The 27,205-nt window shown below is 38.5% G+C and overlaps 1 protein-coding gene across 2 annotated transcripts in view; it reads right to left on the reverse strand.

Moving 5' to 3' along the window:
- astn2 (astrotactin 2) overlaps positions 1 to 27,205 on the reverse strand; it is a 433,109-nt gene that overhangs the window by 27,968 nt on the left and 377,936 nt on the right. For both annotated transcript variants that reach the window (XM_077206841.1, XM_077206840.1), the window contains 2 exons: positions 24,123 to 24,256; positions 21,110 to 21,258 (listed from right to left, as the gene is read on the reverse strand). In XM_077206841.1, the coding sequence (XP_077062956.1) occupies positions 21,110 to 21,258; positions 24,123 to 24,256 (283 nt within the window). The remainder of the gene's footprint in view (positions 1 to 21,109; positions 21,259 to 24,122; positions 24,257 to 27,205) is intronic.

The following is a 27,205-nucleotide window of genomic DNA, read 5'->3' on the forward strand; positions in this document are numbered from 1 at the left end:
CAGCAACAGCTGCTTCCAGTGTGTTAACACTGAAAATCACAAGGAGAAAAAAAAGTGTGAGATAAACTAGTGAAGGAAGGTTAGTCCACTTAAAGGGATAGTTCACCCAAAAATTTAAATTCTGTCAGTAATTACTCTGCCTCATGTTGTTCCAACCTCGTAAGACCTTTGATCATCTTCGGGACACAAATTAAGATATTTTTGATTAAATCTGAGAGCTGGATCACTCCTCCATAGGCTTCTATGGGATTTAAGCTTTGTCGATTCAGAATCAAGACTGCAAGAAGACATCAATTGTGAAGTGACTGCAGCAACAGACACAATCCGAAGAGATGTACTGTATAAGGACTCATTTTTAAAAAGATTGTCGCTGAAACCTCGTATCTACATATTTCGTTATTTAGATATGTGATTACTTTAGATTACTGAATGAAATGTCGACCCAGGACGAGCTTCAGGACTGTGAAGCTTTATAAGTGTTGATGGACTCGATTTACTCCATCTGTGTTTTGATCATCGTTCTGAAACCGGTCTGGTTGTAGTCTTTGACAAAACATGATTTTCTCAGCTTTTTGCTCAAAATGTTGCTTTATTATTATAACTTACCCACATTCAAGTGTTAATAAAAAAATAATGCACATAGCATTGAGAGCATGACTCACATAGCTACAATAAACTTCATAACCTGTAAGTTGATGAAAGATTAATTCGATGCATTTTCTGCCTCAGATACGGCTGTTTTAACGATGGACAACACATGTATGTCCAAAACTCTCTGAAATTCGCTGGTCAAATACAGTGTTTTTACATTTCCTGAAAAGTAGCGTTTCCTCTCAGAAAAGTTTAGCATTCCCTCTCAGAATTGCACTTTTATAACAAAACTACATTTTTTTGCACTTCCGAGTTTGTATATTGAAATTTTGGATTAAAGTCTCACATTATAGACTTTCCCCCCCTCAGAATTTCACGTTTAAATCTTCACAATACAGAATTTATTTATTGCCATTCCGAGTTTATATCTCACAATTTTTAGTTTTTTAGTTTTAGCTTTCAGTATTACTTGGTCAAATGAATTGAGTTGCAACTCAATCGCATGGCAGCATCAGTTCACAACCGAAAATCACGGAAGATATGTGTGTTGGCTTTGTACATAACATTAAATAACAACAGATATAGCTCAGAAAACAAATCTCTATAATTCTGAAGTTGCATAAACCCAACTAATATTACAGCTTGCCCGTTTAAATGTTGAACTGCGACCACAAAAAAGTATAATTTATTAGTGCTTAACGTGCTTATAAAAGGGATGATATTTGTACAAGACAAAATAATAAATGCATAGTTCTATCATGAAACTCTACATGGCAGAGGCTGAGTCATTAACGCAAGCTGATGATATTTACACTGTTAACTACTTGTCAGAAGCTGATTAGTTGCATCTGCACCCAATGAGCTTGCTGCTCAACATTTAAGTGCAGTTAACATTCACTATAGCAGGTTGCAGTGTGCTTTCAGAGTTTGTGTTAAACCCTCCACCTTCCCCAGCTCCACCTGCATAGATCTGCTATAGGCAATTGATATATGCTTTTTGTGCAGCATGTTTTACATACTCACAGAAAATGATCTGCACATGTATTGGCAATAGGCAGTTCCTGTACTTGCTCTGCAGCAGAGCAATAATCTACAACAACAGCAAAAATAAACAGCAGATATATTCCGCCAAGACCAAATACATTAACATTGTCATATCCATTGTAAAAATCATAATAGAACTGTATATACACAATTATCCTGTTCAAGGTTTACAGTCTTGGTATCTAATCTAACCACGAGTTGCCTCTTGAAAATCAATGACAGTTTGTAGACTTTTGTCATAGTTTGTCTGGAAATAAGTTTCTGGAAAAAAAAAAAAAAAGTCTTCGGTTGTTTTGCATTCATTAGACATTTGAGTTCTCAACCACAATGGTTCCACCCAACTGAGGGACATGCAAGTGTGTGACAAGCAGTCATTGATGCTCAACTCATCATACTATGAAGCAAGGGAATGTGAACTTACTCAAAGCATTGCGTTTTCAGTATTCATTTCATATTCTTACTCTGCGCCAAAAGACACACAGTCTTGAGAGTAAAAATATGATTTACATTTGACTCTTTCAGTTGAGGAATTACAGTTTGACAGATTTTTGGGTGTATCCTAACAAAACAATGATTGCAACATAGGTTACACACGCTTTGTGTAATAAGTGCAATGGCAGTGCCAACCTCACTCAGTTTGGAATTTAAAAAGATGGAGGTGGGAATACAGAAATGCATGAACTGCCCTATAACAGCATGTGAGGTCTTTCCGAGCCATCCGAGTTTGTGCGGGAGTACCTGCGATCTTCCCAGGATTCTGTTAAGTGCCTGGTACCTATCAGACGGGTCTGTCGATATAAACAGGAACTGCGAACAGCCGGTTGAGATTAGCAGAGACATGCTATTACTGGGGAAACATATTGCGTGATGTTGAGTTAACACAGCGATTCAAATCTTGTCGCAGATGTAAGGTGACCTCTTGCTCGAGTAAGCAGGGATGAAGCAAATCATGCTGAATTGAAGGAGAGGGGCTGGAAATAAGTATTTTTCTCATTTATCCGCTCCATCCCATGATGGGAGTTATTCAAGTCATTTAAAGCATCTGGACTCATGCATCTTCCTCCTGTTGCAATAGCTTTGCAGTGTTATCTGTGCCAACATAATACATAGTTATTCTGCCATGTCAGCCTGATCTCATGAGAAAATGCAACTATTTTAAAAAGAAAATGCATATGGAAATGTACTTTTTTTTTTAAAACAAAACATGAAACTCCACCCCTAAACCTAACCATCAGCAGGGCTTAGGCAGATCGTGTGAAAATTAATTAATAGGATTTTACAAATTCATTTAAATTAGCCACCAATTCGCCCAAACTGAATATAAATACACATTTCCAAATGTGTTGGCCATGACATGTGCCTCCAATCTAATAAAAGCAAAAACCAAACTGCAATCGTAATCATATGGTTCAATGCCAAAAAAGAACTGCCTAATCATTGCGGACAAGCTAAAATTCACATTTCTATTCGGTTGAATCGCTATAGTGCAAACACAATTCCAGATAAAACACTAGTGAGGGCACTTGCATCAAAGTGGATACGAGTCCTCATATGTTTCTGTAAGAACTAAAACAATAGCTAAGAGTGCAAAGCACAGGTCGTTTGTTCTCAACGATGCCTTTCTTTCATCTCCTGAAGCAATGCTCTCTGTCTCATTAATGTCCTCACACATTTGCTGGTTTTATGCTCACTTGAGATCAGTGCAAGTTCAGAGGAGTTCACAGCGCAGTGGAAACAACATATTTATTATATTATCATTAAAATAATTTTGAAAATCATGTTCAAAATCATTCCACATTCTACTTATACTTTAGGCTATGTTATACATTAACCAAGGGATCGGCAACCTATGCCTCAATCACTGACACGTGACAGTAGCTGAAGAGGTGTATTTCATTTAAATAAAGTCTCTAAAACTATCATACAGATGTACAATTTCAAGAACCACAACAAAAACGATGGAGAATGGGCAAATTAGTATACTTATTTTTCATCTAGATTAGATTCATAGTCAAGTCAAGTCATCCTCATTTATATAGCGCTTTTAACAATGTAGATTGTTTCAAAGCAGCTTTACAGAGATAAACATATAATTTAAGGTAACAGAGATTGGTTTGGTTTTATAGTGGCTCTTGAAAAAGTTTTTTCCAGCTAAAGTTAGTTTTGATTGATTCAGTTCCGTCTAAATGATCATTTGTTATTAAATTAGGGGCCATACATAGAATAATTTGTATGAACATACTATGTGTCACATTCACCTCCTTCATCGTCTTTGTCATCACTACACTTCCCAGGATCCCGCTTGTCTCCTCACATGAACTCACTCCATCTTTATCCACCTGTTCCTCGTCATCATCATCTGTGTCACCTGTCTTCTACTTGTTAGTGTTCATTTGTACTTGTATTTAGTCTCCTTCTGTTCAGTTAGTCCTTGTCGGTTTGCGTCTGTAAATGTTACTGTGTTTTGTGTGTATTTACCTACTGTCCGTCAACCTGCCTGGACCTGTTTTGTTTTTGGATTTTGAGTAAATCTTGGAATTGGAGCTTTTTGCCTCAGCCTCTGTCTTTATCTGCACCACACCCGTGACAGAAGAACCGACCAAAGAGACATGAGTTGGGAACTCGCTGGACAGATCGCGGCGATTGCTCAAGACAGCCGCGATCGGTTGAAATACACAGAGGCTTTTTACCATCTCACCATCACCTGTAGCTTGGGGAACGAAGTGATCTAGGCGTGTTACCGGCTGGGGGCAAATGTTGTCGACGCGAGGGAGCTCCCAGATCTCTCCGGGCTGGACTGGAGAGAGGCACTCTCCAGTTGTCTGGAAAGCTTCCTCCCATGGCACGCCATGTTACCACCAGATCTGCACGTTTCTCCTCCTGTCTTCATTCCAAGCCCAGAGCCCTCACCGCTGGTCCCGTCCAGCACAGAGCCCTCACCGCTGGTCCCGTCCAGCACAGAGCCCTCACCGCTGGTCCCGTCCAGCACAGAGCACTCACCGCTGGTCCCGTCCAGCACAGAGCCCTCACCGCTGGTCCCGTCCAGCACAGAGCACTCACCGCTGGTCCCGTCCAGCACAGAGCCCTCACTGCTGGTCCCTTCCAGCACAGAGCCCGTTGATCCTGTGCCAGAGCCCATTGGTCCTGCGCCAAAGCCCTATTCGCCGCTGGTCCTGCCCAGCTCAAAGCCCTCTTCGCCGCTAGGCCTGTCCAGCCCAGAGCCATCTTCGCTGCTGGTCCTGTCCAGCCCTGACATGCCTCCGCCGCTGGACTTTTCCTACCCGGAGCATAAGCCCGTTAACCTCCCCAAGAAAATTTTGGGGGTGGGCAATAAATCCACTCCGCCGTGGACACCCGAAGGGTCGTCACCGCCACGGCCGCTCGAAGGGTCGTCACCGCCACGGCCGCCCGAAGGGTCGTCACCGCCACGGCCGCCCGAAGGGTCGTCACCGCCACGGCCGCCCGAAGGGTCGTCACCGCCACGGCCGCCCGAAGGGTCGTCACCGCCACGGCCGCCCGAAGGGTCGTCACCGCCACGGCCGCTCGAAGGGTCGTCACCGCCACGGCCGCCCGAAGGGTCGTCACCGCCACGGCCGCCCGAAGGGTCGTCACCGCCACGGCCGCTCGAAGGGTCGTCACCGCCACGGCCGCCCGAAGGGTCGTCACCGCCACGGCCGCCCGAAGGGTCGTCACCGCCACGGCCGCCAGAAGGGTCTTCACCGCTACGGGCGCCTGCTCTTCCTGTTCCGCCTTGGCCGCCTGCAAGTCCTGCTCCGCCCTGGCCGCCTGCACGTCCTGCTCCGCCCTGGCCGCCCGAGGGGTCGTCTCTGCCAGGACCGCCCGAGGGGTCGTCTCCGCCAGGACCGCCTGGAGCATCCTGGAGTCCGTCCAGCTGCACCCGTTCCGCCTTCCCGTCACGGACTCCAGGATGCCCACCCCCCCTCCCGTGTTCTGTCTTGTACGGCGCGGGTCACGCCTAGTGGGAGGGGGGAGTTATGTCACATTCACCTCCTTCATCGTCTTTGTCATCACTACACTTCCCAGGATCCCGCTTGTCTCCTCACCTGAACTCACTCCCTCATTATCCACCTGTTCCTCGTCATCATCATCTGTGTCACCTGTCTTCTACTTGTTAGTGTTCATTTGTACTTGTATTTAGTCTCCTTCTGTTCAGTTAGTCCTCGTCGGTTCGCGTCTGTAAATGTTACTGTGTTTTGTGTGTATTTACCTTCTGCCCGTCAACCTGCCTGGACCTGTTTGTTGTTTTTGGATTTTGAGTAAATCTTGGAATTGGAGCTTTTTGCCTCAGCCTCTGTCTTTATCTGCACCACACCCGTGACACTATGTATGCACTGTATGCATGCATAATGCAATTAATAAATAACACATATGCATATACAACTATGTATTTACTGTATGCATAATGCAATTCATAAATAATGCATATGCATATCAATATATGTATTACCTGAATGCATAATGCAATTTTAACATATTTCAACACATTAAATATACGCACTATTTAAATCATTAAGGAAAATTACAATTTTATTTACTAATGAATAAAATATAAATACATTTAAGATTAATTTTAAAGGAATTGAACGAGTGTAACAAAATACGAGGTTCATTTTTGATTATTTAGGAACCGTGTTTCCGAATGCAATGAATTATGATTTTTTTTTTTTTTGCATCATTACTATTACCTCTTGCATTACCATTATATCTTTGAATATTTTACAATCAACAGTCTGATAAACTATATATCTGAAAAGGTAATACAGAGCTGGAGTTCCTGCCATTAGTCATCCTGCTAATTAGAGACGAGTCAGACAAAGTCAAAAAAGTACATGATGGCCTTTTTATGTCCAAGAGATTGTGATGTATAAAGAGAGATGGAGAGAGACTGATCACAGCTCTGCATTTTAAAAGGCCATTTGCTAATCTGACATCACTGTGTCCATTCAATTTATTAGCAGAGACACAGTCCTGTAATGGACCTAACCACAGAGTCTGAGCCAGTGTGCTTGATACAGAAGCATTGATTAAACACTCCCTGGAGAAGAATGAGAAGAAACCTTGAAAATAAATGTGATGGGCTACTTCATCCTTGAGAATAGAAGAGAGGAAAGCAACACTGGTAAAATTTTGGCAGAAGGGTAATAACAGAGTACAGAAAAATACTGTAACTTGTTGCATTTGCCAGCATAATAATTTCTGTAATAATTTTCTGTAATAATGTCTGTAATTTCTCAACTAGATTGTGTGAATTAATAGGTAAAGTACTGTATATCCGGTGTATTTTGATAATTGCTGAACGGCAGATGAATTTGAAATGTAAACTGCTTACTAACTGCGTACAGTCTGACATCTATGTGGTGTCATAAACACAACTTAATTCAGGTATTACCTCACAAAACATATTTATGAATCATTTTCCAATATCTTGATATTGTGAAGAACTGGTCCAAAAAATGATTGGAGGGTTGAATGGTTGTGGTTTGCTATTGGTCGATCTCAGGTGAGTGACAGGCTGAGAAAATGTGTTAATTTTAATATATTTCAAACTGAAATAAGAACGTATAATGTTTAATTTGATTGATTTAGCCAAGGTCGCACCCCCATCTGCTCTAGCAAAAAACGTCACACAACTAGATAACGAGAGAAAATGTGGCTTAAATTGGTCCGACTGTCTTTGCCCTTTGGAAACCTTGCACTTTTAGACTTAAATGCCAGATGAGTTAATTGGCATCACATGGTCTGTCCTAATGTTGTGGCACCGGTTCTACCAATCACAGTGACTTAATTTGACATCAAACTGGAAGATGACATCAACCTTGGATTGAATTATAGACGAAATGACAATACAAATGCATTTTTGCATCATTGCACCAGTGCTATTTCAGGATCATTGAGATAACATTATAATTTGTATCAATATTTTGAATTAACTTTTTACTTTTATATTTTGCAAAAAAAAATGTTGTGTGTGTTTTGTCATTTGCATTAGTTTTTAATAATATAATAATAAACTTTATTTTATATAGTGCCTTTAAAAGTAGCATCTCAAAGCACTTTACATAAAAATAATGAAATTAGAAAGATACACAACAGTCTGGGCAGTAAAAACTAAACACGCAATAAAAATAGAAGGCCAATATAATAACAAACACAGTAATCACATGAATCACATAAAAGCCACCCTAAAAAAGTAAGTTTTAAGGGACGATTGAAAAACTCTAAGGGATTCTGCATTCCTAATCTCAGAGGGCATGGGATTCCACAATTTAGGAGCCAAAGAAGCAAAAGCCCGATCACCCATAGTTTTTAGCCGTGTTGTTTGGACAGTTAAAAGACCAGCTTCAGAAGAGCGTAGAGCATGTGTAAGAGTGTAGGGGGTTAAGAGCTCACACAAATATTGAGGGGCCAAGTTATTCAAGGCCTTATAGGTGAGCATGAGAATTTTAAAATCAATACGTAAACTAACAGGAAGCCAGAGCAATTTTTCCAGGATAGGTGTGATGTGCTCCCTTGCACTGGTCCCATTCAGAACCCTAGCAGCCGAATTTTGTACCAACTTTAATTCACTTTAGGAGCTTTAGAAACTCCAGCCAGCAAAGCATTACAATAATCAATACGTGAAAAAACAAAAGTGTTGATTAACTTTTCAGCCACAGAGAAAGTCAACATAGAGCGTAATTTGGCAATGTTTCTGAGATGAAAAAATTATGTTTTGACTGTGTTACAAACATGATGGTCAAATGTTAAATTGGGGTCAAATATCACCCTCAGATTTTTTAGTTTAGTTTGCAATTTCAAAGCAGAGCCATCCACACTTAAGGTTATGGACTTTACACAACTGATGAGGTGAACCAATAAGCATCACTTCAGTCTTATCACTGTTTAGACAGAGAAAATGTTCAGACATCCATTTCTTAATCTCAGTAAAACATTGAGAAAGAAAAGACACAGGCATTTTGACATCAGGTCTTGAATGTATATAGATCTGAGTGTCATCGGTATAAAATTGAAAGTTAAGACCAAGTGTTCTTAAAAGTTGGCCAAATGGAAAAATGTAAATACTAAAAAGTAACGGGCCCAAAACTGATCCCTGGGGAACCCCAGAGTGCACCACACCGACCTCAGACTTGCAATCACCCATCACAACAAACTGCTTACGGTCAGAGAGGTAGGACTTAAACCACTCTAATGCAGAATCAGAAACTCCAAAGATGGTATCTAAGCGGTTGATTAAAATAGAGTGATCTATAGTGTCAAAAGCGGCACTAAGATCTAACTTAATAACCAACTTAACACTAATGTGCCTCTACAGTTTTTTCTTATTAATTATTATTTCAGTAGGTATTTTAGTAAATCAACTTAAACTAAATGAAGATGAAAAAAGTTTAAATTTATTTCAGTTAAAACATATTTTATTTCAAGTGACAAAGTTTGTATATATATAGTTTTAGTTAACTAAAAATATCCCTGCATTGCACCCACTGAAACAATTTGTTATGACTGTATAACTACATGGGTTTGCATGCAGTTCAAATATGTGCATTTCTGACATTTTAACTATGTGCATGAACGCTTTGTTACTTTGTCCAAATGAATTCAGTCTCAACTTTATATTAGCGTGAGTGTATTGCGAGTGTGTGTGTGTGTGTGTGCTGAATAAAGAAGCCAGACTTGGCTTGCTGCCTGTACTCAATCTGCTGATGGCCCACTCGTGACGCCAGGGGAAGCGGGAGCCATTTTTAGCGATGAGGTCATCCTTAATTAAGCAAACAAAGCAAGTCAGCTGAGGCTCTCCAATTCGTTATCTCCACTCATCCTGAAGGACACCCTTTTATCTCCTTTTAATTGAATCTTGCTTCAGACAAGCTGGCTTATCGACGAGCATCGGCACTCGGGGACAAAGCCGATGCCGGAATTGTTACGTAAACAAAAGGATAGCCCTCGACGGAGCATCGGCTCGAGCCTCGATGGGGAAAACGGGAGGTGTCGGACAGTGACGGATTCCCGATAAGAAACATGCTGTGACGGGAGGTTGAAATGGAGATGAGAATCAAAGATTGAATGTCTTCCAGCGGAGATGTGAGATGACATCATTGGCGTGTGGCGACTGGTTCCCTCTCTCGCTCTCATTCGTTCCTCTCTCCATCCTCCCCCGCCCTTACGAGTCCATGGCGAGAAACAGTGAGAGATACTCACACTCTGACACCCTTCTCGTCGTTAATTAGCGGATTTGGAAGAAGCGCGCTGCCAGTCGAAGAGGAACGCTAGCTCGCCCCAATGATGAAACTCAGACCAACATGTGTGGTCTTGCGACTGAGCCGTCAGCCTATATACTGTTTGAGACCAGTGCGTTACGTCATGTGTCTGAATTCATCACGCATGTCATGCTTAGCGTCCTTCATAGATCAATGCTTTCAGCAGCTGTTGTGCAATACTGGAACTGCAAATGTAGCAATAATGACCAAAAGAGCAGCCGCTGAAAACATAATGCAAGACATTATAGTATCCTGACACTTGATTTGATTTCATTACATTCATCAATTGTCTCAACAATCATTAACACAAACGATTCAGGAACGAGATCTCCCTGATGTCTGATGTTGACAGCAATGAGATTAAATAGAGAAAAAAAGGTGACATTTGATGAAGCGATCTCACTTTTTTCTTTGGCAACACTTGGTTTCTGGGTGTCATTGTTACACTGTAATTATACACTGAGTAATATTATGTAACTGCATGTACTTGCTATTTAGGGTTTTAGGGTTTGGTTTAATTTAGGGTTAGTTTCTGGTAATTATTCATCATTTATAGTTATTACTATAGTTACTGCATGTAATAATGACACTGTAAAATAAAGTTCAGAAGAGATCTCAACAATGTCTACACTATGCTCAGATTTGCCAAGACAACAAACTCAGCAACCAAAAGCCCAACATCTCAATAACAACCCAATCATTTCTTCCACAAAGATATGCAAAACATAAATCATATTATAGTGCCTCACGTTTACTGTATTTCAAAGAGCGTCTATTTGTATTTCTCCTAAGGAATATTAAGAAAGAGAAAAATATAAATGAAGGAATTGAGATCTTCAATAATTCTCCTGAGCTATGAAAGAGCAACCGTCGAGCAGTGACATTTTCTAAAAGAAAAGCGAAAGAGTGACGTCATGTCAGTATACATTATGCAAATGCTGCATGTCCTTAGCGTCCTTCATGAATCAATGCTTTCAAAAGCAGCTGTTGGAAATCATTGGAACTGGTGGGCAGAAACACAAAATCAAAAAGCAAATATAGCAATGATCACCAAAATAACAGTCACAAGAACAGCCACTAAAAAATTATGCAAGACATTGTAGTTTCCTGGGTTACACTTGATTTCGAGTAACTTTGCAACTACATGTCAACTAAATCTCATTAGAGTATTAGTAGACTGTTAGATTAAGCAATCTCCATACTTGTCTCCCTTATAGTTTCATAAGAGATCTAAACAATGTCTCAAACTGTGCTCACATATTACCAATGTCTGCAAGAGATCTCAATATAAACTCAAACATTTCTGCAAAAAAAGCAACCGCGGAGCAATTCAACTTTAGAAAAGAAAAGCAAATGCATTACATCATATGTTCGTATACGCTGTATTCGGTTATCGCCCACAAATGTATGAATGCTTCTGGAAACTTGTTAGCCCTATTTCAAATGAGCAAATCTTGCAGAAAATTAAGGAATCAGATAAGAGAGATAAAAAAGGGGAATATGGCGTGACTTTACAATATCATTAAATTTGACAAGGTCAGAGCTAATAGAGACGTCTCACTTGGTTCCTCCAGAACAACCCAACAATCCTTTACCGTGCTTCAGCAAACGGATGCCATCTAGAGGTTTTAAACACATCTTTCAATGTGGCGAGAAATTGTCAAAATTGAAAACACCCTTGTCATACTGCTTAGACCATGAGAAAAGTTTCATGATAGGCATTTTGAAGCTCAAATTTTCCACGTGAAGATGTTCGATACATGCTTTGACAGTTCTTTAATAATATGACCCGAGAAGTGATTTATTACAGGACAAAACTCTCAAGTATGATTTTTCTTTTCTATTTGAGGACTGTGTCCTTGTATTCGAGGTGACATTTTACCACACTTATATCTCCTACATCCTGGAGAGTGTCCTTATTCAATTAATATTATTATTTATATTATTATGTCAATCCTTTGCCATTGCACTGCACATTTGTGCACAGGGAATATGTTGTGTTTTTTTCCCTCCCTTAATGGTGTACTAAATAGTTGATTTTGGCTTGTCTAATGTTTTAACTGTGCCCATGATGGATTCATTCTGACTTTCAGGACAGCTAGTTTTACTTGCATTACTTGCAAGTCCAAAAACTATGTTACAGCAAGCTTTGAGTACAAAAATAAACACAAGAAACTGACATTTTCCCTGCAACAGCCAAAAGAAAATAACCATAAAAAACTATTTACCAGACAAATTTGGTGCCCGAAAATGAGGAGACATTTACCAGACAAAATGAGCAATAATCATGCTGTCTATTCTAAGACACGTATCAATATGACTTTAATTTCAAGGTAACAGAGCCTCCTTCTCCTCTATAGACTCAAAAAATTTTCAATTCAAAGAAAAAGTATTAAAGTAGAGACAGCAAAAGTACAAAAAGCGAGTCTGGTCTTGTCTGAACCCTTTATAATTAGCTTGCGGTGTCGAACGCATAAACCTTCCTCGTCCTGCTGTGTGAATGTGTGTCAGACAGGCTCGGGATCTTAAACTAATGGTAACGCATGGTGACACATTGTTGCCGAGAATCTGATTTTATGTGTACAAAGTTGTGAGGCAAACAGCATGTAATAAAGTTGTTTATAGATGGCAAGACAAGAACATTCTGGCTTCCCAGCATTGGTCAGCACAAAGCTAAACATTTTATTTTGTTTAATTAGTAAATGCAAAACATATTTGTGGGCAGTGAGTCAATTGCCTTAGGTGAACACAGTGGTTGGTTGTGATTTTTTTTATATCACGACATGTGTTCGTCTATGGAGCCGAAAAAAATAAGGGGGGTGTTTGGCTGAAATATTATTGTTGTCTTCACTTTTTAAGTGAACTGTACAATCCCCGTGGTCAACGCATATTGTAAATATTACAGTCTAAGCATCAGTTTTGAGAAAGCATGCGTCTAGCGTGTGGACCTGTACTGATTGTTCACGGCAGATCGGAACTTGGCCAAAGTCATGAAACTCAAGTGAAATGTTTACGCTGATAATTTCCATTTAACTCTTTGGGAAATTTTGAGGTTAGTCTGGGATCATAAAAAAAAAAAAAAAAACATGTCAAATATGGTTTGCAGGATGACATTTAAACATATATATATATATATATATATATATATCACGGTGTGGTGTAGGCTGAAGAAGACGAAGAGGCAAAAAGCTCCAATACAAACTTTCACTATTAATATAACTCCAATGGGTACAGAAAGGCAGGATGAACACACACTAAATAACACTTGATACAAAGTAGACGGGCAGAAGGGTCACACACACACACTTACTATAACTGAGAACGGACCAAGACTGGCTAAACTGAAAGGAACTAAATACAAACACTGATGAACACAGATTAACAGAAACCAGGTGACACAGATGATGATTAACTAGACACAGGTGGAACAGATGATGAACTAAATGACAGTAACCATAGAAACAGATGAGTGGTGGGAAAACAGAACAAAGGAAAACATGTGACTAGTGGGTGACTGTGACAATATTAGGGTTGGGTATCCGTTGGGTTTTGTCTGATACCAGTACCTACTCGGTATTTTTTAAACGGTTCTTGAACCGGTACTTCAGAAAACGAAACCGCACACACTTTGTCAAAAAATAATACCCTTTTATTTACAGGGCCAAACTGGACACAATATTAACTTAAATCTTTAAACAATATAAATACAAGTAACATATGGTAATAATAAATAAACCAATATAAAATAAAAATTCACATTTACATAATATCAAATAAAACAATATTGTAACAAACAATGTAATAATACTGGAGATTAATAGAGATTACTATCAGGGTAATATTATCTCGACATGGCTCCAGGTTCCCATGTTTTGTCTGCTTGAACCAGTAATGTAAGTTATCTAGTCGTTGTACTAGTTACAGCAGCTCTTAGTTTGGCGAGTTTGGTATTTCGTTCCATATATATATATATATATATATATATATATATATATATATATATATATATATGTGTGTATGTATATGGAAAAGGAAGCCAAAAAGCCGGACAAAAAGCATTCCCTCTTCAGATACCCATAATTTGCACAAAGAGGTAAGCATATTTGACTTTATTTCTACAAAGGATGAGATTTTCCTGAACCATCATTTATGGACTTAAAATGAATGTATTATTTTGAGACTAGTGTGTCGACATAACACAGGTAACGCCTGCAAAGCTGGCAACTTTCTCATGACGTCTGTGCAAGGAGAGCATAAAAAAGAGGTGACATCATTTGTTTCCATATAGGCCAGTAAGCAGCATTTACTTCCAAGTGCATTCAGCAAACAAATAATTATATTTTTCATAAATAAATATTACTTAACATTAATTACATTCATTCTTTGCATTATGACATTATTTATTATTCAATGAGGGGATGAAAAATAAGAGGGTTTCCTTTTGACATCCTCCTAAAGGGAAAGTCATTTCATTGGGAAGCAAAGCACAACAACTCCACACATGTGTATTAAGAAAGTTGACTATAATATTTGTTTTGCTTTAACATTTTCTGTCAACACTGATCCCAATTTATTTTCCTAACCTTCCTGCCTTAAACAGCAAAATGTCCTTCTTGAAGAATTCCATATTTCTAAATATCTTCCATTATTCCACAAATCCTGTTATTTCATTTCACAACAGATGATCCCTTTGTTGTGAAACAGAGAGTGTATTTTTGTCTCAAATATTACAGACTGTGATATATGATCTAAGATGCTTGAATCTCAGAACTTGTTAGCGTGTCTTTCACCTTCGATTATGGTCCGCATCTGATAATCACAGGATAGAAAATAACCATATTGTCATCACCAGGTTTTCTTAGAGGCTTTTCTCTTGAGCTTTTTGGAGCGGTGCTTTCATAGTTTGGTTAATTTGGTCTTGAAGTGGTTCTCCAAATCCACTAGTGGTCTAGGGCAAGTGGAAGCAAAACACGTTAAAGTGAAACTCTGATGATGACGTCTAATTTGCATAAATGTATGCTTACGGTTTACATTTATTACAGGATAATGCAATGTTTGCCTCTGTCTATATTACAGTGCCGTCCTGTGGATATAATGCATTGGTGGTCAATGGAAAGGGACAAAATAAATATTTAAATCTAGGCTGAAGACACATTTTCGTAATTTTCTTGAGATGCCAAAGGAGGTTTATCTTATTTAACTTTTTTTGTTTTTGTTATCCTCTTTATTTTGTATTGATTGTACATCCCTTTGAACCCATTCTCACTCCCAAGGTTTTAAAAACTGAAGCATGTTCAAGTGCCTTTGGTGTCACTATTAAGTTGAGGTATAATGCATTACAAGTACAGTAACAGAAGTTACATAATCCGATTACTTTTTTGTTGCAACAATTAATGCAAGTTAATTTGTTTCTCAAGTATTGATTGACAGCTCTCCTGTGCCCATGTTGAGAGGAATCATTTGTTATACGTTTATACAATTTGTTGTTCAGTTTTTGTAATAAATTACTGTGACAGTACTTTTCTGTCTGTTGCAGTATGTGCTTTATACGGTTGAGAATTGGTTAGGTTTAGCTCCTCAAATATATTTTATATATACATGAAGCTGCATCTCTACTTAGAAGATTAGACTGTGTATCTTGCAGCTTTAAGCTTTGTTTCTGGTGCAGAGTCACGGACACATCTTTGCATTGTATATGAATCTTTAGCTTGGTTATCTTTACATCAAATGAGAAAGTTACGTACACTTAAAGTTACATTACATACATATGTACTTATTTATTCCAAAGCTTCTTTTAGGTGAATTACCCTCCTATATTTCAAATCTTCTAATCTATTATATAAATAGTTATCACTCTAGATCTGGTGATTATCATATTCGGCAGAATTTGGCATTGTCAGAATTTGGTAAATGTGCATTTTTATTTTATGCTCCTTGGGCTTGAAATGAATTGCAAAATGTACTTAATCTAGATGCACTTCCACCCTGAAGCACTTTTAAATGTCTCTTGCACAATGTTTTAAACGACACTTGCAATTGTTTCTCCTTGTTGTTTTATTTGATTTATTTAATTTTGAATGTGTAAATTGTGGTATTGTCATTTCGTGAAACTTTATGTGCTGCCGTCTTGAGCAGGTCTCTCTGCAGAAGAGATAGCAATATCTCAATGTGATTCTCCTGGTTAAATAAAGGATCATAATAAAGCTATCTATGAAAGCAAAAAGTATTGTCAAACAAAACGGAGGCTAGCTAGACCGCCCTACTCCTCATCTGGACTAACTCCCCAAACCCTTCTTGTCGGGTTATTGGCTGGAACAGTTTGTTATGTTTCGTGGTGCGGGTTAGCCCAGTTTGTTTTTGTTGCCGTTTGTGGAGCCTGGGGTTTCTCCAGAGACCGCGTTCTTTTACAGTGAGTTCAGGGGACAGGCAGCTAGCGGATAGTAAGGAGATGTTTGCTGTATGTGACAAAAAATGTTTTGGCCTAAAAAAAACGTGTGACATCGCTTAGAGCACCTTTAATAGTGATGCTTGACCAAGCTTGGGTTTTTGCGAGTGTAGGTCAGTGTTTAAGCGAGTGTAAGTCAGTGTTTTTGCGAGTGTAGGTCAGTATTTTTGCGAGTGTAGGTCAGTGTTTTTGCAAGTGTAGGTCAGTGTTTTTGCGAGTGTAGGTCAGTGTTTTTGCGAGTGTAGGTCAGTGTTTTTGCGAGTGTAGGTCAGTGTTTTTGCAAGTGTAAGTCAGTGTTTTTGCGAGTGTAAGTTAGTGTTTTTGTGAGTGTAGGTCAGTGTTTTTACGAGTGTAGGTCAGTGTTTTTGCGAGTGTAGGTCAGTGTTTTTGCGAGTGTAAGTCAGTGTTTTTGCGAGTGTAGGTCAGTGTTTTTGCGAGTGTAAGTCAGTGTTTTTGCGAGTGTAGGTCAGTGTTTCTGCGAGTGTAGGTCAGTGTTTTGCGAGTGTAAGTCAGTGTTTTTGCGAGTATAGGTCAGTGTTTTTGCGAGTGTAAGTCAGTGTTTTTGCGAGTGTAAGTCAGTGTTTTTGTGAGTGTAGGTCAGTGTTTTTGCGAGTGTAAGTCAGTGTTTTTGTGAGTGTAGGTCAGTGTTTTTGCGAGTGTAGGTCAGTGTTTTTGCGAGTGTAAGTCAGTGTTTTTGCGAGTGTAAGTCAGTGTTTTTGTGAGTGTAGGTCAGTGTTTTTACGAGTGTAGGTCAGTGTTTTTGCGAGTGTAAGTCAGTGTTTTTGCGACTGTAAGTCAGTGTTTTTGCGAGTGTAGGTCAGTGTTTTTGCGAGTGTAGGTCAGTGTTTTTGCGAGTGTAGGTCAGTGTTTTTGCGAGTGTAAGTCAGTGTTTTTGCGAGTTTAAGTCAGTGTTTTTGCGAGTGTAGGTCAGTGTTTTTGCGAGTGTAGGTCAGTGTTTTTGCGAGTGTAAGTCAGTGTTTTGCGAGTGTAGGTCAGTGTTTTTGCGAGTGTAGGTCAGTGTTTTTGCGAGTGTAGGTCAGTGTTTTTGCGAGTGTAGGTCAGTGTTTTTGCAAGTTTAGGTCAGTGTTTTTGCGAGTGTAAGTCAGTGTTTTTGCGAGTGTAAGTCAGTGTTTTTGCGAGTGTAGGTCAGTGTTTCTGCGAGTGTAGGTCAGTGTTTTTGCGAGAGTAGGTCAGTGTTTTTGCGAGTGTAGGTCAGTGTTTTTGCGAGTGTAGGTCAGTGTTTTTGCGAGTGTAGGTCAGTGTTTTTGCGAGTGTAAGTCAGTGTTTTTTGCGAGTGTAGGTCAGTGTTTTTGGCGAGTGTAGGTCAGTGTTTTTGCGAGTGTAGGTCAGTGTTTTTGCGAGTGTAGGTCAGTGTTTTTGCGAGTGTAGGTCAGTGTTTTGCGAGTGTAGGTCAGTGTTTTTGCGAGTGTAGGTCAGTGTTTTTGCGAGTGTAGGTCAGTGTTTTGCGAGTGTAGGTCAGTGTTTTTGCGAGTGTAGGTCAGTGTTTTTGCGAGTGTAGGTCAGTGTTTTGCGAGTGTAGCTCAGTGTTTTTGCGAGTGTAGGTCAGTGTTTTTGCAAGTGTAGGTCAGTGTTTTGCGAGTGTAGGTCAGTGTTTTTTGCGAGTGTAGGTCAGTGTTTTTGCGAGTGTAGGTCAGTGTTTTTGTGAGTGTAGGTCAGTGTTTTTGTGAGTGTAGGTCAGTGTTTTTGGGAGTGTAGGTCAGTGTTTTTGTGAGTGTAAGTCAGTGTTTTTGTGAGTGTAGGTCAGTGTTTTTGCGAGTGTAGGTCAGTGTTTTTGCGAGTGTAGGTCAGTGTTTTTGCGAGTGTAGGTCAGTGTTTTGCGAGTGTAGGTCAGTGTGTTTGTGAGTGTAGGTCAGTGTGTTTGCGAGTGTAAGTCAGTGTTTTTGTGAGTGTAAGTCAGTGTTTTTGTGAGTGTAGGTCAGTGTTTTTGTGAGTGTAGGTCAGTGTTTTTGCGAGTGTAGGTCAGTGTTTTTGTGAGTGTAAGTCAGTGTTTTTGTGAGTGTAGGTCAGTGTTTTGCGAGTGTAAGTCAGTGTTTTTGTGAGTGTAAGTCAGTGTTTTTGTGAGTGTAGGTCAGTGTTTTTGCGAGTGTAGGTCAGTGTTTTTGTGAGTGTAGGTCAGTGTTTTTGCGAGTGTAGGTCTGTGTTTTTGCGAGTGTAGGTCAGTGTTTTTGTGAGTGTAGGTCAGTGTTTTTGCGAGTGTAGGTGAGTGTTTTGCGAGTGTAGGTCAGTGTTTTTGCGAGTGTAGGTCAGTGTTTTTGTGAGTGTAGGTCAGTGTTTTTGTGAGTGTTAGTCAGTGTTTTTGCTAGTGTAAGTCAGTGTTTTTGCGAGTGTAGGTCAGTGTTTTTGTGAGTGTAAGTCAGTGTTTTTGTGAGTGTAGGTCAGTGTTTTGCGAGTGTAAGTCAGTGTTTTTGCGAGTGTAGGTCAGTGTTTTTGTGAGTGTAGGTCAGTGTTTTTGCGAGTGTAGGTCAGTGTTTTGCGAGTGTAAGTCAGTGTTTTTGCGAGTGTAGGTCAGTGTTTTTGTGAGTGTAGGTCAGTGTTTTTGCGAGTGTAGGTCAGTGTTTTGCGAGTGTAGGTCAGTGTTTTTGTGAGTGTAGGTCAGTGTTTTGCGAGTGTAAGTCAGTGTTTTTGCGAGTGTAGGTCAGTGTTTTTGTGAGTGTAGGTCAGTGTTTTTGCGAGTGTAGGTCAGTGTTTTGCGAGTGTAGGTCAGTGTTTTTGTGAGTGTAGGTCAGTGTTTTTGCGAGTGTAAGTCAGTGTTTTTGTGAGTGTAGGTCAGTGTTTTTGTGAGTGTAAGTCAGTGTTTTTGTGAGTGTAGGTCAGTGTTTTTGCGAGTGTAGGTCAGTGTTTTTGCGAGTGTAGGTCAGTGTTTTTGTGAGTGTAAGTCAGTGTTTTTGTGAGTGTAGGTCAGTGTTTTTGCGAGTGTAGGTCAGTTTTTTTGCGAGTGTAGGTCAGTGTTTTGCGAGTGTAGGTCAGTGTTTTTGCGAGTGTAGGTCAGTGTTTTTGTGAGTGTAGGTCAGTGTTTTTGCGAGTGTAGGTCAGTGTTTTTGTGAGTGTAGGTCATTGTTTTTGTGAGTGTAGGTCAGTGTTTTTGTGAGTGTAGGTCAGTGTTTTTGCGAGTGTAGGTCAGTGTTTTTGTGAGTGTAGGTCAGTGTTTTTGCGAGTGTAGGTCAGTGTTTTTGTGAGTGTAAGTCAGTGTTTTTGTGAGTGTAGGTCAGTGTTTTTGTGAGTGTAAGTCAGTGTTTTTGTGAGTGTAAGTCAGTGTTTTTTGTGAGTGTAGGTCAGTGTTTTTGTGAGTGTAAGTCAGTGTTTTTGTGAGTGTAGGTCAGTGTTTTTTGTGAGTGTAGGTCAGTGTTTTGCGAGTGTAGGTCAGTGTTTTTGTGAGTGTAGGTCAGTGTTTTTGCGAGTGTAGGTCAGTGTTTTTGTGAGTGTAGGTCATTGTTTGGGACCCCTGGAGGCTGTAATCCTGCATTCAGTGTCCTGGATGGTTATAACCGATTAAAGTCTGTCCATCAGAGTGAAAGACGTCACACAGTCTCTCCTTTATCTCCTACTTTTACTCTTCCTTCTGCTAGATTGATTGGTGAATGACTAAACCTGGCCTGTTCAACATTTCGTCAGTCCTCTTTTATTAGATTCCTGTTACCTGAGCTCTGACTGTCACACATGCTGTTAGTAACCCGGTCATGTAACCCTGAAGTCGTAGTGCCATTGAATCTTAACAAGATTTGACCAGACCAACAAGACAATCGGTTATGTATTCAGACTCGACCGCAGGCTATACAAAGAGAACAACAACATTGTAAAGCCCTGACTGAACTGCAATTTCCCAGCACTGGGAAATTAGATTTCTAAATTGATCACAGACATAGGAACGGTTCATTCACAGCTAAATTATTGGAAGCATCTCGTAAGATTGGACAAAGTCCATTAGGCCAAAAGTAGTAGTGAAAATTGAGGGGGAAAAGGTTGTCAGGTTGAGTATAAAAACACGATGCCAGGAAAATAAATGTATTATTCACATCAATACACTGATCTACACTACCGGTCAAAAGTGTAATATTTTTTCTGAAAACCACGATACGGTTCAAAAGTTTCAATAAAAAAGTACAATAAAATAATATTAATTACTCATTAAAATTATTAATACTTTTATCCTGCAAGGATGCATTAAATTGATCAGAAGTGACTGTGTAAAGACTTTTATAATGTTACAAATAACTTTCTAATAAGTTTCTAATAACTTCTGTTCATTGACCGTTCTATTTATCAAAGAATCCTGAAAAAGATGTATAATGTATTTGTTCCACAAAAACTATGGAAGCATCACAACTGTTTTCAACATTAATAATAATCATAAATGTTTCTTGGGTATTAAATCATCATATTAGAAAGATTTCTGAAGGATCATGTGACACTGAAGACTGGAGTTATGATGCTGAAAATTCATCTTTGATCACAAGAATGAATTACATTTTATAATATATTACAATCGAAAACGGGTATTTTAAATTGTAAAAATATTTCACAATATTACAGTTTTTACTGTATTTTTGAACAAATATACTGGACTTGTTGTACAGAAAAGACTTCTTTCAAAAACATAAAAAAATCGAAATAAAAATTTGATGAGTAGTGCAGTTCCCCTTGTATGTTATGTGTTTTGCAGAATAAAAATTGTGCAGATTTTATGAATCAGGTGTCCTTCTCTTTGATATTGTTCATAAACCTGCGAGTTTACCTGTGTATATTTCCGCCTCTGACGGGTCCTCTACTCGTTTGTGTTGAATGATGTAATCTGAAACCTTGTAGCCAATCAGGGGCTCCACATCGATCCATTCCAGCGCCACCATCGTACTGGAGGGTTCCAGGTGTGGAGCCAGTCTCAGTCTGACAAAATGAAGAAAATACAACATTATGTGCATGCTAGTAGGATTTAATCCCTTTAACACATTCTGTTGAATATAAGTAAAGTTGCACCTAGATGTCTACTAACTCCCATTAGAGTGTTAGTAGAGTATTAGTTAGAGTTAGTTGAGATGTACTTGCAAAGTTACTTATAGTCAGTAGAATATCTGTTGAAGGAGCATCAGAATAAAATGTTAGCAGGTATTAGTCATACAGTCTACTAATACTCTACTGAGAGTTAGTTGACATGTAGTTGCAATATTACTTATAGTCCACAGAATGTTCAAACGGGACCATCAAAATAAAGTATTACCAAAATTCCACAAACCGGAGTAGAATAGTGCATAAGAATGCAGATAGTGCATATCTGTAAATGTGAATGCATGAAGTGTCCAGTGTTTCACATTTATTTTTTCGGTTAAATGAGTGCATCATCTGGGTAGTTAAAATGCTCTAAAATGCATTTTTAAAATGTTCATTTTCAAGAATTTCAGTGTGAACACTCCATTCGCACAAACCGGCATAGAATAATCATACAGTCTACAAATACTCTCACTGGAAAAAAAAGCTTTTCTTACTTAGTATTTTTTCTCTTGTTTCCAGTTTAAATATCTAAAGATTCTTAAGTCAAGATGCATTTACTATATGAGTAAAATGACAAGATATTATGTCCTATTTTCCGGGGGAATTCATTAAAATTAAGTGAGTTGATGCTTAAAAAAAGCAAGATTATCTGCCAATGGGGTAAGAAAAATAATCTTAATTCAAACAGAAACAACATTATTTGTATTACCCCATTGGCAAATAATTTTGCTCGTTTTTGCATCAACTTACTTAATTTAAATGAATCGCCCCAGAAAACAAGACTTAATATCTTATGTCATTTTACAAACGCATCTTGATTTAAGAAATGTTTGATATTTGGACTGGAAACAAGACAAAAATACTAATTAAGAAATGCATTTTTTTGTAGAGAGTTAATTGACATTTAAATGCAAAGTTACTTATAGTTCACATAAGGACCATCAACATAAAGTGTTACCGTAGGATTTGATGAACTGGCTCAGTTCCAAGATCCCTTGAGCTGCCTAAAGCCGGGTTCACACTGTACGATTTATAATAGTCCTTTACGACAGTTGCTCGTCAGACTGTACGAACATGATCCCTGCATGATATCATGATGATGTCAGGTCTCAGTTGTAATTAATGTCAGGCTGTACGGCAGTCAAGACGTGTTAAAAACGGTGCGTCAGATCTTCTGATAGTGCCGGAAATTTGTCTGAGGCCAAATTTGATCGCAATGGTCGTTAATCGGCCGTCGGCGAACATGTCTAACTTGCGATCAAAGACTTCAGATATTGGCTTAAGATCAGAGAAATCTTTTAGGAATCACAAAATTTAGTCTCCAAATCGTGGCCAAAATAGTACAGTGTGAATCTGGTTTAAGTATGGAACATTTTAAGGCATTATACAGTAGACGTGCCTCTGAAGAAAGGCTATTTTAAAAGGAAGGCAGGACACTTACGACACCCCGGGGAATTCACGAAGAATTGTGACCTTGCACAACCTTTCTGCCCTCGTTTCAGATAACTAAATCTGTGCTCAAAGTAACTAGTATGAAGCAGTTTGGATCTTGCGGGCCGGTTAATAACAAAAATAATAAATATGTTTATTTCATTCACAAAAATTTTTGTGAATGAAAAACTACCTTTCAACATTTTTTTTTTTTTTAAAGAAATTAATACTTTTTTGTATTAAGGAAAGATGCTTTAAATTGATCAAAGGAGACAGAAAATACATTTATAATGTTACAAAATATTTCTATTTGAAATAAGTGTTCTTCTCATCAAAGAATCTTGAAACAACTGTATTATGGTTTCCACAAAAATAAATAAATAAATAAAGCAGCACAACTGTTTTCAACATTGATAATAATGATAAATGTTTCTTCACTGCAAAAAAAAAAGTTGAGAAAACTGAAAAGTTTAAGGCAACCAGCTGCAGGACATTTTTGAGTTTTCTAAACTTAGGGTCATTAGTTGTACAAACTTTATCATGTTAAATAGTTGAATAAACTTTAAAAACAGATTTTCTCAAACAAAATGTAAGATTTTTTACATTGTTGAGCATCAAATCATCATATTATACTGATTTCTGAAGGATCATGTGACACTGAAGACTGGAGTAATGATGCTGAAAATTCAGTTTTGATCACAGGAATAAATTACAGTTTAAGATAAATCCACATTGAAAACAGTTATTTTAATAATATTTCACATTTTTGTTTTTGTACTGTATTTTTCAATCAAACAAATGCAGCCTTATTGAGACTTCTTTCAAAAGTATTTCAGAAATCTATTTTAAAATATTTAAAAATATTTACATAAAAAATATTGTAAAAACACTTTACAATAAGATACCATTAGTAAACATTATTAAAATGCATGAATTAACTACGAGATGCATTTGTATTAATCTTTGGTAACATTAGTTAAAACAAATATAAACTGTTCGGTGTGCATTAAATTGCACAACTACTGATTTTAATAATGTATTAGTAAATGTTGAAATTAACATTAACTATTAATACATGTTTTAGAATTATTTTACATTTTTAGTGCATGTATCTAATCTGAACAAAGTGAACCTTATTGTAAAGTGTCACGAAAACAACATTTGAACAGTACTGTATATTTCATAATGTGACTCAGCATGTCGTGAAATGATTGCCTTTGGATTTGGCAGTGAAGATGAGGCATATTTGGCAGCATCATTTGTCTCATCAACAGTCATGAATGAAGAAGTGCATAAAGAGGCTCAGAGAGCGCCGGGTCACGGTTACTCACACGGGCCGGCGCAGGGGACTGCAGTTGGGCAGCCCGTCTTTGCCAAGCGCAGTCAGGTCACAGCGGCACCAGTTCTCGATGACATCACCCTTCCCCGCACACCAGTATGAGCTCATCGTGGCACTTTTGAAGGCCTGCAAAATAAATGGCACAGGTGAGAGAAATGCAATTATCTCGGGGAGCAAACGTCCTTCCGGCGCAGTCGATGAGTCAGACCAGTCGCCAACAACACACTCTGCCACCTCCACTTGAGAAGTGGTGTATCTCTGTGAAGTTCGGCAGGCCGAGGGCATCTCGGCGCGCTTTGTACAGACAAGAGCCTGTCAAGATTTAATTGGAAACTGCACCAAAAAAGGTCAGCCCATGTGTGAATGTCAAGAGACTCCATCTCAGGGGCAATAATAAGACAAGCAAGGGGCAGAGAAGGAACCTATATATATATATATATATATAGGTAGGGAGAATAAGTTGACATGTAGTAATAGTTAGTAAAATGGTAATAACAGTAGCAAAAAGTAAAAAATTGCCAGAAGTCCCAGTGCGACACATAATATACATGTATATTTTATTTAAATATTTTTATTATTATTATGTGCATTAAGATTTTTTTGCTACATTTTCTGTTATTTCATGTTTATTACATTAATTGAGTGCATTGATTTTGCACAGTCTATATACACATTTTAGGCTTTGTATAAAATCAAAGGACAGGCTGCTAACAGTGAACTCTGATGGCACTAGTATTATTTAATTCAATTCATATGTATTTGTATAGCGCGTTTCACAATCTTTTCAAAGCAGCTTTACAGAAAATGCATGAGTCTACATTACAATTTAGAGTGATCTGTTATCAGAGGTGACTGTCTAAGTTATATGTACATATACAAATCACACAGTTAGCTAAAAAAATATTAATTTAAACAATGCAATATTATTAGGGGATATCAGTATATTTTAAGGTAAACAGAATATTTTGGTAGTTCAAGTACGCTTGGTATATTAACATTATGTAAGTTAATGAAATATACGGTTATAAGTTGCATGTATCCCTCAAAATCGAACACATTTGTTACCGTACAGGTATTTTTCACAGTGTCTAGCTCCAGTAGACAGTGATGAGGAAGACACACATCTCTCGGACAGGTTTCTGACTGCCAGACCTCACCCCTTATTTACGCACAGGCAACTCTCTTTAAACGGCTGTGATGAATGAGACGTTATTACAGCGGCAGAGAGGCGGAGGGGAAAGACTGCAATCCATTGCGCTATAATGACTTTCATGAAAGATGTCTGGCAGAGACACAGAGTCGTGGAAGTCCAACAGAGAGAGAATGGAGAAGTGCGAGAGTGTGGCGGAGTGAGCAAAATCACGGAAACAGTATATATCACGATACTGCTGTTTTTACTGGAAACTCTCAAACCATGTGATGCACTCTTTTGGGATAATCTACTGTTTACTCTTTTTATTTGGAATTTTATGGACAAAAAAACACTCAAACCCGTTAAAATAATGTTAAACTTTACAATAAGGGGTTGCACTTTATTTTGATAGTCCACTTTACACAATCTACTTACTATAAGTAAACAATAATTTGCAACTACATGTAAACTAACTCTCATTAGAGTATCAGTACTGTTTGGTCAAGGTTAGGGTTAGTGGAATAAGTTGACGTAGTTACTTATAGTTAGTATAATGTCTAAAGTGGACTATCAAAATAAAGTGTAACCCAAAAAGGTTTCATTAGTTTACATTAGTAAACGATATTAGTTAAAATGAACTAACAAAAAAAAAATAGTTTTACAGCATTTATTAATCTGAGTCAATGGTAATTTTCAACATTTACTAATATTTATTTTTTAATTTTGCATATGAACTTGCATGTGAACTAACACGAACAAATCTTTAACACATTTTAGTTATATTTGAATAAAGGGTAAAGATGTTAATTTTCCGAGGCCAGACGTCACTTTTTGCCACTACTGTACAGGTATATTTTATGCACACCTTTTCTTGTAATGATGCACGAGACAATATACTGGAAGTAACCCTTTGAGGAAGGAAGGATCCTTGAGAGAAACCAGCGATCAAATGAGAAAACTTTCCCATGAAAACAACACCCATTTGAAACCCACAGCCTATATAACTAGTTAAACATTTAGTTGGAGGTGCAGGAAGGGCACATCTTGATAGTTTATGTGAAGGATCTGCCCTTCATGACAAATCATGCATTCCCAGCCAACACTATGAAAGTGCCGCTAAAAGGTTTAACAAATATGCCCATTAGAGTGGCATTCGGCAAATTGCGAAAAGGGTTAAAAAAGTTCCTGCAAATGGGAAACAGATGATCAGAAAAGTGCAACATGAAATATCAATGCTGATGAGCGCAGCCCCGCTCGTGGACAAACGGAGAGCCACAGACGTGCACACACATTTACCACCAGCGGTTTCCTAGAAAAAGCACGCTTGACTGCTCAACTGCACATGTGAAAAATAGACAAAACGATTATGGCTATGTTTATGTATGCAGAGTAACCTAAGCCAGTTTCAACTGAGTAAACAGGGAGGGTAATTAGGCACGTGTGTGTGTGTGTGTGTGTGTGTGTGTGTGTGTGTGTTTGTGTGTGTGTGTGTGTGTGTGTGTGTGTGTGTGTGTGTGTGTGTGTGTGTGTGTGTGTGTAATGAGTGGGGATCTTATGGAGGTCAGACTGTGACGGGGAACCCTAAAGACCTCATGGCAAAGTTAAAAATAAAGTCCAGAATACCTGAGCAGTGGTTTACTGTTAGTGAACCACACTGCTGAGGTTTACATTTAGATGAATATGCAAAAATGTGCAGCGTGTTTTCCCCTCAATAACAAAATGAACACACAACAAACATGACAGCGGTGAGAAAACAGCAGTTAAGAAGCATCCAGCTCTGCAAACTGGTTCTCCAGTCAATTCACATCACGTTCATTTATACAATGGATTGCTTTAAAGCAAGCCGCTTTACAGTATTAAACATGACAAAACAGTGTCAATGTCATTTTCAAGTAGAATTAAAATGTCAGTTTCTACTATAAAGCATCTCTTCAGTGTGTTCA

The sequence above is a fragment of the Siphateles boraxobius genome, unplaced genomic scaffold, assembly GCF_051911475.1.
Source record: "Siphateles boraxobius isolate OS27281-9 unplaced genomic scaffold, OSU_SipBor_1 56, whole genome shotgun sequence".
Lineage (NCBI taxonomy): Eukaryota > Metazoa > Chordata > Actinopteri > Cypriniformes > Leuciscidae > Siphateles > Siphateles boraxobius.